This window comes from Coregonus clupeaformis, chromosome 1 (assembly GCF_020615455.1).
Source record: "Coregonus clupeaformis isolate EN_2021a chromosome 1, ASM2061545v1, whole genome shotgun sequence".
In the NCBI taxonomy this organism is placed as follows: Eukaryota; Metazoa; Chordata; class Actinopteri; order Salmoniformes; family Salmonidae; genus Coregonus; species Coregonus clupeaformis.
Window position 1 is genome coordinate 48,993,498 of NC_059192.1, and position 11,229 is coordinate 49,004,726.

General features: G+C 45.1%; 1 protein-coding gene across 4 annotated transcripts in view; it reads left to right on the plus strand.

The window, feature by feature from the left end:
* The window catches only part of LOC121569779 (bone morphogenetic protein receptor type-1A), a 55,425-nt gene extending 44,746 nt beyond the window's left edge, over positions 1–10,679 (plus strand). For 2 of the 4 annotated variants that reach the window (XM_041880964.2, XM_041880970.2), the window contains exons 4-13: positions 3,704–3,863; positions 4,472–4,574; positions 6,009–6,108; positions 6,209–6,305; positions 6,573–6,711; positions 6,993–7,185; positions 7,452–7,749; positions 8,005–8,180; positions 8,938–9,068; positions 9,356–10,679. In XM_041880964.2, coding sequence (XP_041736898.2) covers positions 3,704–3,863; positions 4,472–4,574; positions 6,009–6,108; positions 6,209–6,305; positions 6,573–6,711; positions 6,993–7,185; positions 7,452–7,749; positions 8,005–8,180; positions 8,938–9,068; positions 9,356–9,481 — 1,523 coding nt within the window. In that variant the 3' untranslated portion in view covers positions 9,482–10,679. Of the gene's footprint in view, positions 1–2,395; positions 2,830–3,703; positions 3,864–4,471; positions 4,575–6,008; positions 6,109–6,208; positions 6,306–6,572; positions 6,712–6,992; positions 7,186–7,451; positions 7,750–8,004; positions 8,181–8,937; positions 9,069–9,355 lie in introns of those variants that run through there. The other 2 variants (XM_041880989.2, XM_041880980.2) reach the window with 2 other exon arrangements.
* The last annotated feature ends 550 nt before the right edge of the window (positions 10,680–11,229 follow it).

The following is an 11,229-nucleotide window of genomic DNA, read 5'->3' on the forward strand; positions in this document are numbered from 1 at the left end:
TGTCAAAAAAAAGTTCAGCCGTGTCTGGCTGTAGCCTACAGCGCATTTTCTATATTAGCGGGTTAGGGTCGGTTGCGGGGTCTCAGATTTTCACTTTATCACATATATAGTCGAACTGTTGCGGATGGGTTATTAGCAATTTCGGGCGGCTGCAGGTGAACAAACCACTGACCCGCGCACCACTAATGCAGGTATAGGACATATTTCTCGCCTCACCTCCACAGTGTGTCCTGTTGGTAGAATAACCAGTTCAGAACACTTTTTAGCTCATGGCACTGCACTCATATGGCTGGATCTGACAAAAACAAGTTCTGCTGCTGGCCCTTTAAGAGCCATGCATTATATTGCCTGTAGATGGAGTGGCTCGTTAGCGTCGGAGTGTGCTGGCCCTTTAAGAGTGCAGCATGTGGCTGACTGGAGATGGAGAGGCTCATTACTTGGGGTGCTCTGCCAGACCTCAGACTCCGCCGTGACTGTCGGCAGAATTAAGCACACATGCAGCAGCCATTTCCAGCCTCACTGACAGCCACTGCTCCCCAGCCAATCACAGGCCTCCTAGTCGAGGGGGAGAGAGGTACTCGGTGTCTTCACTAGCGAGGCCATATAGGAACAAAAAGGGCCTTGAGGCTCTTTGGGGGATTTATGATAACTTTAAATCTTGTATTGTCAACATGGCTTTCTCTGTAGACTCCAGTGAGAGAGAGGCCTCAAAAGTCCTCGAAGGCCCCAGTGACTGCAGTAAAAACTTGTCAGTTTTATGTGGACTATCAAAGAGGCTTTCATCACCTCATCAAAGCGTCCGGAGCCTCCTGAATCCCTTTTCCCCCATCACTCAAACATGACCTAAGCCAGTCAAGACCGAGCACAGCTCCCAGAGGGAGAGTGAAGGAGCAGAGAGAGGAGAATGAGAACGAGTGTGGGAGGGAGAAAGAGCCATCTACCCATAGCTCTCTGGTTTTTATTTGGGGCCTGGCCCGTTTGATCCGGTTCCAGTCTGCTGTGTGTTTATAAGTTTCCACACTGCCTCCCAACACCGCTCTGTGCCAATCTGACATCGCCAAGGGACAGCCCAGCTCAAACTGGGCCTTGGGCCATGCCACCACTTAAGTGTAGTTTATTAGCGGAACAATTTCAGATATGATTTTGATTAAATCTCCTGTGTGTAATATCAATGGCAAGAGGTCTAGACTATCTGCCTCCTTTTCTGAGCTTTATTTCTTTGGATCTGGTGTGTGTACTTGACGTGTGTGTGAGACTGTGTTTGTGACGGATGTAGAGCAAAGAAACCGAGAGACTGTTCCCACCACCCTGGTTGGAACTCTGGAGTCCTGTAATCTGGGTGTTGTTTTCCCCTTCACTGATAGAAGGCAGACTTCAAAGCCCCTGGTTCACAGCTTCTGAGGCCAGCTCTGCTATCTCACTGGAGAACTGCTCAGGCTTCCATTAGCTCTTTATTTTTTCAGGGTGGTGCCGCCGGTTACGACACCGGTATCCCCTGCCACCTTTGTTTGTACAACAAATTAGTGTTTGTTCAATGCCCGAGGACCCCAGCTCTAGCAATACAGTTATGAACTCACGACCCCTGCCACAGTGATTTCTCCTCACTCGGAGTTCATAAATCTGTTCTAGTGAAATATGCCCTTGACACATTAATGAGGACTGTAGTGAGTCACTTGCCTAGTTGTCCATTCTCTATGCATAGAACATCTTAGTGAAGAGAGTTCTGATTAGCTTTGCTTTAGTTGTTGAAATAATAGAATATAGAGTTCAAATGGTTGCTTTTATTTTGATACTACTGTTATGTGTTTGTAGAAGTGTTTAGCATTCATTTTAGTCTCAAGGATCCAAAAACCAAGCTATGACTGGCAGGTTTTTGCCTGCCACCCATTGGGTTTCAATTACATTTCTTGGACATTCGGTTGGCTGAAGTACAGTACTAAAAGTGAAGCATTTGTAGAAGTAGTAGTCTATGTCCGCAGTTTGGATAGCTGACGTCAGTAAGCCAGTGAGTCTCTACGTACGCGATCAGTGTATAAATTAACTGTTAAATTGAACTGAATCCCAACAGAAGCTATTTTATCGCTCGGCTCGCCTTTTCATGGTCATTTACCAATAGAATTACTAGGAGAATGCGGCCTGAATTTAGAACCACCAGGACACTCTGTTGTAAAACGAAAGGAAAAAAACCTGAGAAAGACTAGAACAACAACTCTGAAGCCGGTAATGGGGTCTAGGAAAGGAATGCGGAGATGGAGACAACAGCAGCAGGGAGAGAAAAAAACGTCTGCCGTGTTGCTTTCCTGCCGAGACGTTTCAAAGTGTAGGTTTGCAGGTGACTGGCCCTCTGCAGACATGTCTGAACTCGAGCAGGCTCGAGTCACGTCATGCTCCAGAGGAAGTGCCCGCAGCCGCGCTGAGCTCCACACACAGACCTCACTTTGTTCTTTGTGCTCACGAGCCCCACAGCCCAGGTTCACTCTCCTGAGGAGGAGGGGGGAGGGAGCTGGGAAAAAGGCAGAGGTGAAAGGGCGAAGGGGGGCTAGGAAAATAAGTAAGGGGCAGAGAAATGGGTGGAGGAGGGGAATGGAAGAGAAAGGAGGGGTTAGGACGAGGTAGAAGTCAAGAAGAGAGGGATATGGGAAGAGCGGAACAACAGGCAGTAGAAGGCAAAAGGACTGTGGAAAAATAAGAGGGCAAGAGGTGAAATGATAAGGGAAGTGGGACAGGGCATTGCAGAAGAAGGAGGGAGAGGAAAGGAGATCAGGAGAAAGGGCATGAGAAGAGGTGGAGGGAGTACCAGACAAATGTGAGGAGAGAAGGAGTAACACAGTGAGCTCATACACAACATTTCATGCAGCATAAGAGACTTAACCTAATATTAGTGTGCTGCTCTGCAAAATGTTATTTTCCTGACCTTGTATCCATGGTGCCATGTATCTAATCTTAATAGCTCTGACTGTCTCCGTAAGATGTGTATGTAGATTTGTTGCCGATGCCCTGTTAATACAAAGTCCTGGCAGTGAGCTCTCGGCTACTTTAACCACCATAAACTGCGTTTAGCGGTTAACGTTTGCTGTGTACTTACCCTTGCCATTATTAGGAACCACAACATCTGCATGAATATTAGATTTTTCCTCCAGTAAACCACACTGTTGTTTTCAATTTCATATGTAATTGCGATCAGATTGACAACAGTGCTAAAGTTGTGCTGAGAGAACAACAGAGGTTGGCTTTGCCCTTATACAGTATTTTGCTCTGCTTACACTCATGTATGTGATGGCCCTGACTGGACACTAGTACAGAGTATAAATAGCCCTCTGGCCATATATGGATCAGGCTCATCAGATGAGTACCCAATCAGGACCAGACCAGACCGCTCTCAGATAGAAACTAATAGAGGGCTGGACAGCAGATCAAAATAACCATAAGGCTATTGTGTTTACTATGATTACATAGCCTAGTATTTGCTACTGTAACTTCAAACCAGATGTGGTGTTAGGTGGTGGAATAAGTAATGTTACACAATGTATTTATATGTTCTGTATGCAAGACTATAGTGATGCGTGCAGTAAAAACAGATGGAAGTAAGGAAAGAATGATGGATTGTGATATTTTTACTGTCATTATAAACAAAACTGTTTTTCTCTCTCTCGCCCTGTCTCTTCTCTACCCCTCCCTCCTTGTGTCTCCTCCATCCATCCAGCTGGTCAGAATCCAGACCACATGCTCCATGGCACCGGACACAAGCATGAGTCCAGGAAGCCCGGAGACGGCCCCACGGTGGCCCCAGAAGACGGCGCCCGCTTTCTGAGCTGCTACTGCTCCGGCCACTGTCCAGAGGACCACAAAAATAACACCTGCGAGTGAGTGATCAACCACCTCGTAATATACTCAGTATGTTCCCAAAGGCCAAATCTTTAAAGACATGCTCCGGAACTTTTGCGACTACTACGGTTTTTGTTTTACCACCCGCTTTGGGCTGGATGTGTCAATGTGTAGTTCATACATGCATATTCTATGAGAAGAGTTACGGTCTTACCTCAATTTGCCACAAAATCCCTAGTTTGATAGACTGTTTTTCTGGGAGCTGTGCTGTGCCATTTTCCCTACATTTCCCCCACATGGGCCAGCCCCTAGCAATTTGAGTTCAACCAATGAGCTTCAGCCCCTTGCCATATGAGTGACAGCTAGCAAGATGCACACGATGCACCCACAGCAGAGCGAGAGAGAGAGGAATGTGACGTGGTGCACATATCTGCAAATATGTGACATAGTACACAATTTTTGGGGACCACTTTTGGCTCGTGAGAGCTACTTTCAGAACTACTGGCTAAAAAGTATACAACATTACCGGAGAATGTCTTTAATTTAGATGGTTGTTCCAACTCTGACTGTGATGAATGTCAGGTTTGGTCAAAACACTGACCTAAGTATGTTTGGGAACTGTACTCATTGAATGTGTGTATTGTAGGACGAATGGCCAGTGTTTTGCCATCATAGAGGAGGATGATCATGGAGAAGCCATTCTGACCTCTGGCTGCATGAAGTATGAAGGCTCACATTTTCAATGCAAGGTAAGCATGTTGTGTCTGTATGGAGGGAGCAGGACAATACAAGGACACAGGGGTGTCAATTATATCATGTTACTTGAATGTGTATGTACACTCAGTGGCAAGTTTAGTACCGGGTTGGACCCTTTGCATCCAGAAAAGCCTGAATTCTTCGGGGCATGGCATTCAATCACTGCTCAATTGACACCAGGCAGGATGGGTCCATGGACTCATGCTGCTTACGCCAAATCCTGACTCTGCCATCAGGATGAAGTAATAGCAACCGGGATTCGTTGGACCAGGCAATGTTTTTCCACTCCTCAATTGTCCAGTGTTGGTGATTGTGTGCCCACTGGAGCTGCTGCTTCCTGTTTTTAGCTGATAGGAGTGGAACCCAGTGTGGTCGTCAGCTGCAATAGCCCATCCATGACACGGATCGACGAGTTGTTGTACTGCACCATTATTTTTCTGTTTGTGGCCTGCCTGTTAGTTTGCACAATTCTTGCCAATCTCCTTCGACCTCGCTCATTAGCGAGCTGTTTTCGCCCACAGAACTGCCGCTGACTGGATATGTTTTATTTTTTTGGGTCGCACCATTCTTGGTAAACTCTAGACACTGTCGTGCGTGAAAAGCCCAGGAGGGCGGCCGTTTCTGAGATACTGGATCCGGCGCGCCTGGCATCTACGATCATACCACGCTCAAAGTCACTTAGGGGCGGATTGTTATGGCTGCATTAACAGCAGGCAAAAAAACTATTCTAAGGAGTTAGTTTGAACCAGGTATTACCCTTTGCAGATGTCGGTTGCTTATGTACTTGGACATTGCGCAACTGTAAAGATCCACTGCGTGGGGCCAAGCCCGAAACTCTGGTCAATTGGTCACATGCTATCTCACTTGCAAGAGCTAATTTAACAACAATGTGAGATAGCATTGCCCTGCTCCGCCTTTTTCTCAGTTTACCTATGTGGCTCTGGGTTGGTTGAGAATGAAATTTGAATAGACTGTTTTAATTTGGAAATACTGAAAATGATTTGTCTTTAATCTATTTTGTTTTGTCCTTTTTCATTTGTATGTTTTTTTTGTTTCGACATTTTGTTTGTTTGTTTTCCACCTATTGAACTGTACATATTTATGTCTTTAAACTGTAATTGTCTAGGACATGCAAGAAAAACTAAATAAATAATTGTTCACAAAAAAAAGGTTGCTTAGGTCACTCGTTTTGCCCATTCTTCTAACGTTCAAACGAACAGTAACTGAATGCCTCGATGCCTGTCTGCCTGCTTTATATAGCAGGCCACAGCCACGTGACTCACTGTCTGTAGGAGAGATCCATTTTCGTGAACGGGGTGGTGTACATCACCTAATAAACTAGCCACTGAGTGTATCGCTATTATTCATATTTTGTTCTTGTTAATGATTCCAAATAACCCTTGTTATGCAAACAAACATTGTTTCAGGATTCGCCCAGGGCTCAGACAAGGCGAACGATCGAATGCTGTGATACAGACTTCTGTAATCGGGACCTGCAGCCCACATTACCTCCCCCAATGGACACTGGTGAGGCTCAGAGCCAACTGTTACTCCACTAGGGTATTCTTATGCTAGTTTGTCTGGGTCGGAAATTGTATTTGGGGACTCAAATTGTTTTGTTTTGCAGGTTCCTACTTTGGCAGTGCCCATTGGCTGGCTTTCCTTATATCAATGACTGTGTGCTGCTGCACTCTCATCTGCATCACGGTAGTCTGTTACTACAGGTAGGACTGGCTACTACAGTGGACTAGCTAACAAAAAGAGATATTCCAACTCATTCCAAATGTACTGTCTAATATACAGTGAATTGAGTACTGGTGGTAGAATAGAAGTCAACTGTTGGTGCCATTAAGCATTTCTAAATGATGGGTTTGGGATAGTCTGTTTCACCTCTTTTATAATAATGATTTACTTTTGCTTCACAGTACTTATTGTTCATATTGTAGCTTTAGCATGTGTGCCCTGTACTGATCTGTGTGTGTTATTTTCAGATACAAGTGGCAGACGGCGAGGCAGCGGTACCACCGGGACCTGGAGCAGGATGAGGCCTTCATCCCTGTGGGAGAATCTCTCAAAGACCTCATCAACCAGTCCCAGTCCTCTAGCAGTGGCTCTGGGCTCCCCCTGCTGGTAAGATCCCCACACGACACAGGGAGTGGCTTTGGAGCATGTGACCTGGATAGAAAGCCTTTGGCTATGGAATGTGACTTTTCTGCTTTCCAGGAAAGTGTAACAGCTGTTTTGTGTGTGTCTTTGGTCATAGCTAGGTTAAAGAATTTGCACACATCTTGCTTGAAACAGCGAATACCACATAAAGGAAAGAACAAATGGTAAAAGTTGTAGTAGCTATGATCTGTGGTACACGTGATATGATATGAATGCTCAGTGCCTCTCCCTGGTGTGTCTTGTAGGTGCAGCGTACCATTGCCAAGCAGATCCAGATGGTACGTCAGATCGGCAAGGGGCGCTACGGCGAGGTGTGGCTGGGCCGCTGGCGGGGAGAGAAGGTGGCCGTCAAGGTGTTTTTCACCCGGGAGGAGGCCAGTTGGTTCAGAGAGACTGAGATTTACCAAACTGTCCTCATGAGGCACGAGAACATACTGGGTAAGCTTCGTTCCTACCACTCACTTGTAGTAAAGAAGACTGCCGTCTCTGCCTCCATCTAAACCATATACTGCCATTTACAGTTTTCCTTCTAAAATAGTCTGAATCTAAGTTTAATGTTGAGTCTTGATTGACTGAGACATAATCTTGGAGTGATCTTAGGCCTACATTTGCCCTTATACATGAGGTCAACAGTCATGTATCAGGGCAAGGCCTACATCTCAATATAGCACTAAACACCCTCCCCTCTCTTCTCACCCCTCCAGGTTTCATAGCAGCAGACATCAAGGGTACTGGGGCCTTCACACAGCTCTTACTCATCACAGACTACCATGAGAACGGCTCCCTGTATGACTACCTGAAGTTCACCACGCTGGACACCCAGAGCCTGCTGCGGCTGGCCTACTCTGCTGCCTGCGCCCTGTGCCACCTCCACACGGAGATCTACGGCACCCAGGGCAAGCCGGCCATCGCCCACCGAGACCTCAAGAGCAAGAACATCCTGATGAAGAAGAATGGAACCTGCTGCATCGCTGACCTGGGCCTGGCTGTCAAGTTCAACAGGTAAAGTGCTGCTCAGTCATGAAAGTTTTAATCAAGGTTGTGTTCATTAGGCACTCAACGTAAGAAAACTGACGGAAACAGGGAGGGAGTACCTGAACTTGTCCAATAAGCAACAATAGTTTTGTGAGCTAATGAATACGACCCATGTTTTCACTTATGGCCGTTCTTCTAAACAGTTCTGAAGTTTTGTTTCTGGAGCAACTGACCATTTCCCTGTGGATTATTTATGAATTTCTGTTCTTCTCTTGTCGTCAGTGATACCAAAGAGGTGGACGCCCCACTGAGTACACGGGTGGGGACCCGGAGGTACATGGCCCCCGAGGTGTTGGATGAGACCCTGAACAAGAACCACTTCCAGGCCTACATCATGGCTGATATATACAGCTACGGCCTCATCATCTGGGAGATGGCCCGCCGCTGTGTAACAGGAGGTACGGACACAGACAGACACCGAAATAGACATGTATACACACAGACAACCATATATAGACGCGTATATACACACACACCTTATAGTCGTGAATCTACAGGCATTTGTGTACGCGTGTGATACTGATATTCCAGACTAGTCACCAGGGCCTGAAACTAACCTTTTGGTCAACCAGCCACTATCAGGTAGATTTAAAAATATACCTGCCACTCAGACTTCTTACCAGCCGATATTTTTTGGCCATAATTACACCAAAATAACGAGACAAAAAACAGATGAGCTTTGTAATTTTTCTAAAACAATAAATGTATTACTAGTAAGAAGTGATGTGGTATATTGCTAAATATTATTTCATTTTTGTGACAGTCTTATAACCAACATTTTACCGAAGAGACAATTGTTCAGCTGCCCCTTTAAGGGCGGGATGTTACTGTGGCAATGAGGGCACAAAGCCCCTCGAGTTGTCAGTGACAGTGTGCTCATACTTGACTTCTAACTCTCTTTTTTATTCTCAAATGTGTGTGAAATGATTGCACTGTGGAGCCCTGACCACCTGCCAACATGGCTGGTGAAATAAACATCTTACACTCCAATGCCAAAATCTACCCGCGGGTATTGATTTTAGGCCCTGCCAGTCACTACAGAGAAAAAAAGCAATAGGCTTAAGATTTCAACTGGTTATGAAAAGCACTACACTGACGGTATGGTGGAACTAGTGTTCTGTTTACACGTAATTATCTCCCTCTCCTCTCTCTCAGGGATAGTGGAGGACCACCAGCTGCCCTACTACGAGATGGTGCCGGCAGATCCGTCTTTTGAGGACATGCTGGAGGTGGTGTGTGTTAAAGGGCTGCGGCCCACCGTGTCCAACAGATGGAACGGTGACGAGGTGAGTCATGATTTATCAGGGCAATATGGTTTTGCCTGTACGAGACCCTTGAGATAGAAACTGAAGAGCAGTGCATAAACGCATATAAATGAGTAAAGAAAGCTAAGGTTATCTTTTATCCAGTTGTAGCGGTGGTACCCCATATGAAAGCATTTGCATTTAGTATCATAAGTACTTTTTCAAAAACTACTATAATTAAGCAAAGAGCTGCCTAGGTAATACTGTGTACTTAGTGATGATTTAAATTAGACCAAACTCCTAAAGCGGTGTGTGTGTTTTCTCCACAGTGTCTGAGAGCCATGCTGAAGCTGATGTCTGAGTGCTGGGCCCACAACCCCGCCTCGCGCCTCACCATCTTACGAGTCAAGAAGACCTTGGCCAAAATGGTGGAATCGCAGGACATCAAAATTTGATCCTTTCTCCCCTACATACTCCACACAGCCTGACCGAGAGCCAGAACTCCCCAGTGTGTCCTAATGCTGAATGTGTCACTTCTGTTCAGATGGCAGGGGAGGAGGAACAGGGTATGGGAGAAAACGGGGCCTTGGGCATAGCGCCTCGACCTCCATGAATCTCTATCACCACAACTGACAGATGTTGCTGCCAGAGGCTCTTCCCCCTATTCCCTCCCTGGCCAGAGGAGTTCTTGGTCAACGTGCTGCAATTAATGCTTTCTGTGAAAGTCAAAACATGACATTGTGTGTGTGGAGGGGGACGGCATATTCCTGCTCAAATGTTGATGGACAGAAAGGAATATGATGGAGGAACCTTAAAGCCTCACTTCAAACCAAGACACTGTCCTCGCAAGCGTCACCACCCGCCAATACTGTTCAATTTTTGCCTGTAAACATTTTATGCCAAAAATAATATTTTCAGGACAGTCTTCTCCTGCCATATTGAAACATATATCTCTCGACTCTTAAGTAGAGTAATTACGAAATAAGGTACTATAATTATATGTGAATTTAATATGTAAATATATTGTCGATAGATGCCGTGCCTACTCAAAAAAAAAAAAAGAACAATATGCTGCAATGGTATTCACGTCCAGTGGGCTTCAAACCGGACCTACTTCAAGAGCTACGAGCAATCCAAACAACCAAGGACATTGTAAGAGGGGGTACCTGACTTGCCTTAAATCAACTAGTCACTGTGCTTCCTACAATAAACCTCAACTCAGTAACTTCTCAAAAAATCTATGTTCTGACACAAAAAAAGCAGTCTGGTACAAAATATTTAACGCTAAATTGTAATGAAATGACATTTGTGAATAGGGAGTTTGTGTCCCATCCTGTCTCTATGCTTACGCCTTCTTCATATGTGTTCCCTTGTGTATGTTCTCTATGTCTTCTGGGAGGAAAGTTTAGAACACTAAAATGGCATTATATTTTGGCCCTCGTGTTCTACGGCCATGAAACTCATGAAGCCAATACAAAGGTGTGCAGCTCAGAGGGCACACATCAATTGGGCCTTTCTAAAAATGATTAATCTGACATTTCTGCTGTCCCAATTCCCCATTGATTCTTGTCCACATCAATAGATACAGTTGAAGTCGGAAGTTTACATACACTTAGGTTGGAGTCATTAAAACTCGATTTTCAACCACTCAACCAATTTCTTGTTAACAAACTATAGTTTTGGCAAGTCGGTCAGGACATCTACTTTGTGCATGACACAATATATTTTTCCAACAATTGTTTACAGACATATTATTTCACTTATAATTCACTGTATCACGAATTCCAGTTGGTCAGAAGTCTACATACACTAAGTTGATTGTATCTTCAAACAGCTTGGAAAATTCCAGAAAATGATGTCACGGCTTTAGAAGTTTCTAATAGGCTAATTGACATCATTTGAGTCAATTGGAGGTGTGCCTGTGGATGTATTTCAAGGCCTACCTTCAAATTCAGTGCCTCTTTGCTTGACATCATGGGAAAATCAAAAGAAATCAGCCAAGACCTCAGAAGAAAAATTGTAGAACTCCACAAGTCTGGTTCATCCTTGGGAGCAATTTCCAAACGCCTGAAGGTAGCGCGTTCATCTGTACAAACAATAATACGCCAGTATAAACACCATGGGACCACACAGCCGTCTTACCGCTCAGGAAGGAGACACGTTCTGTTTCCTAGAAATGAACGTACTTTGGTGCGAAAAGTGC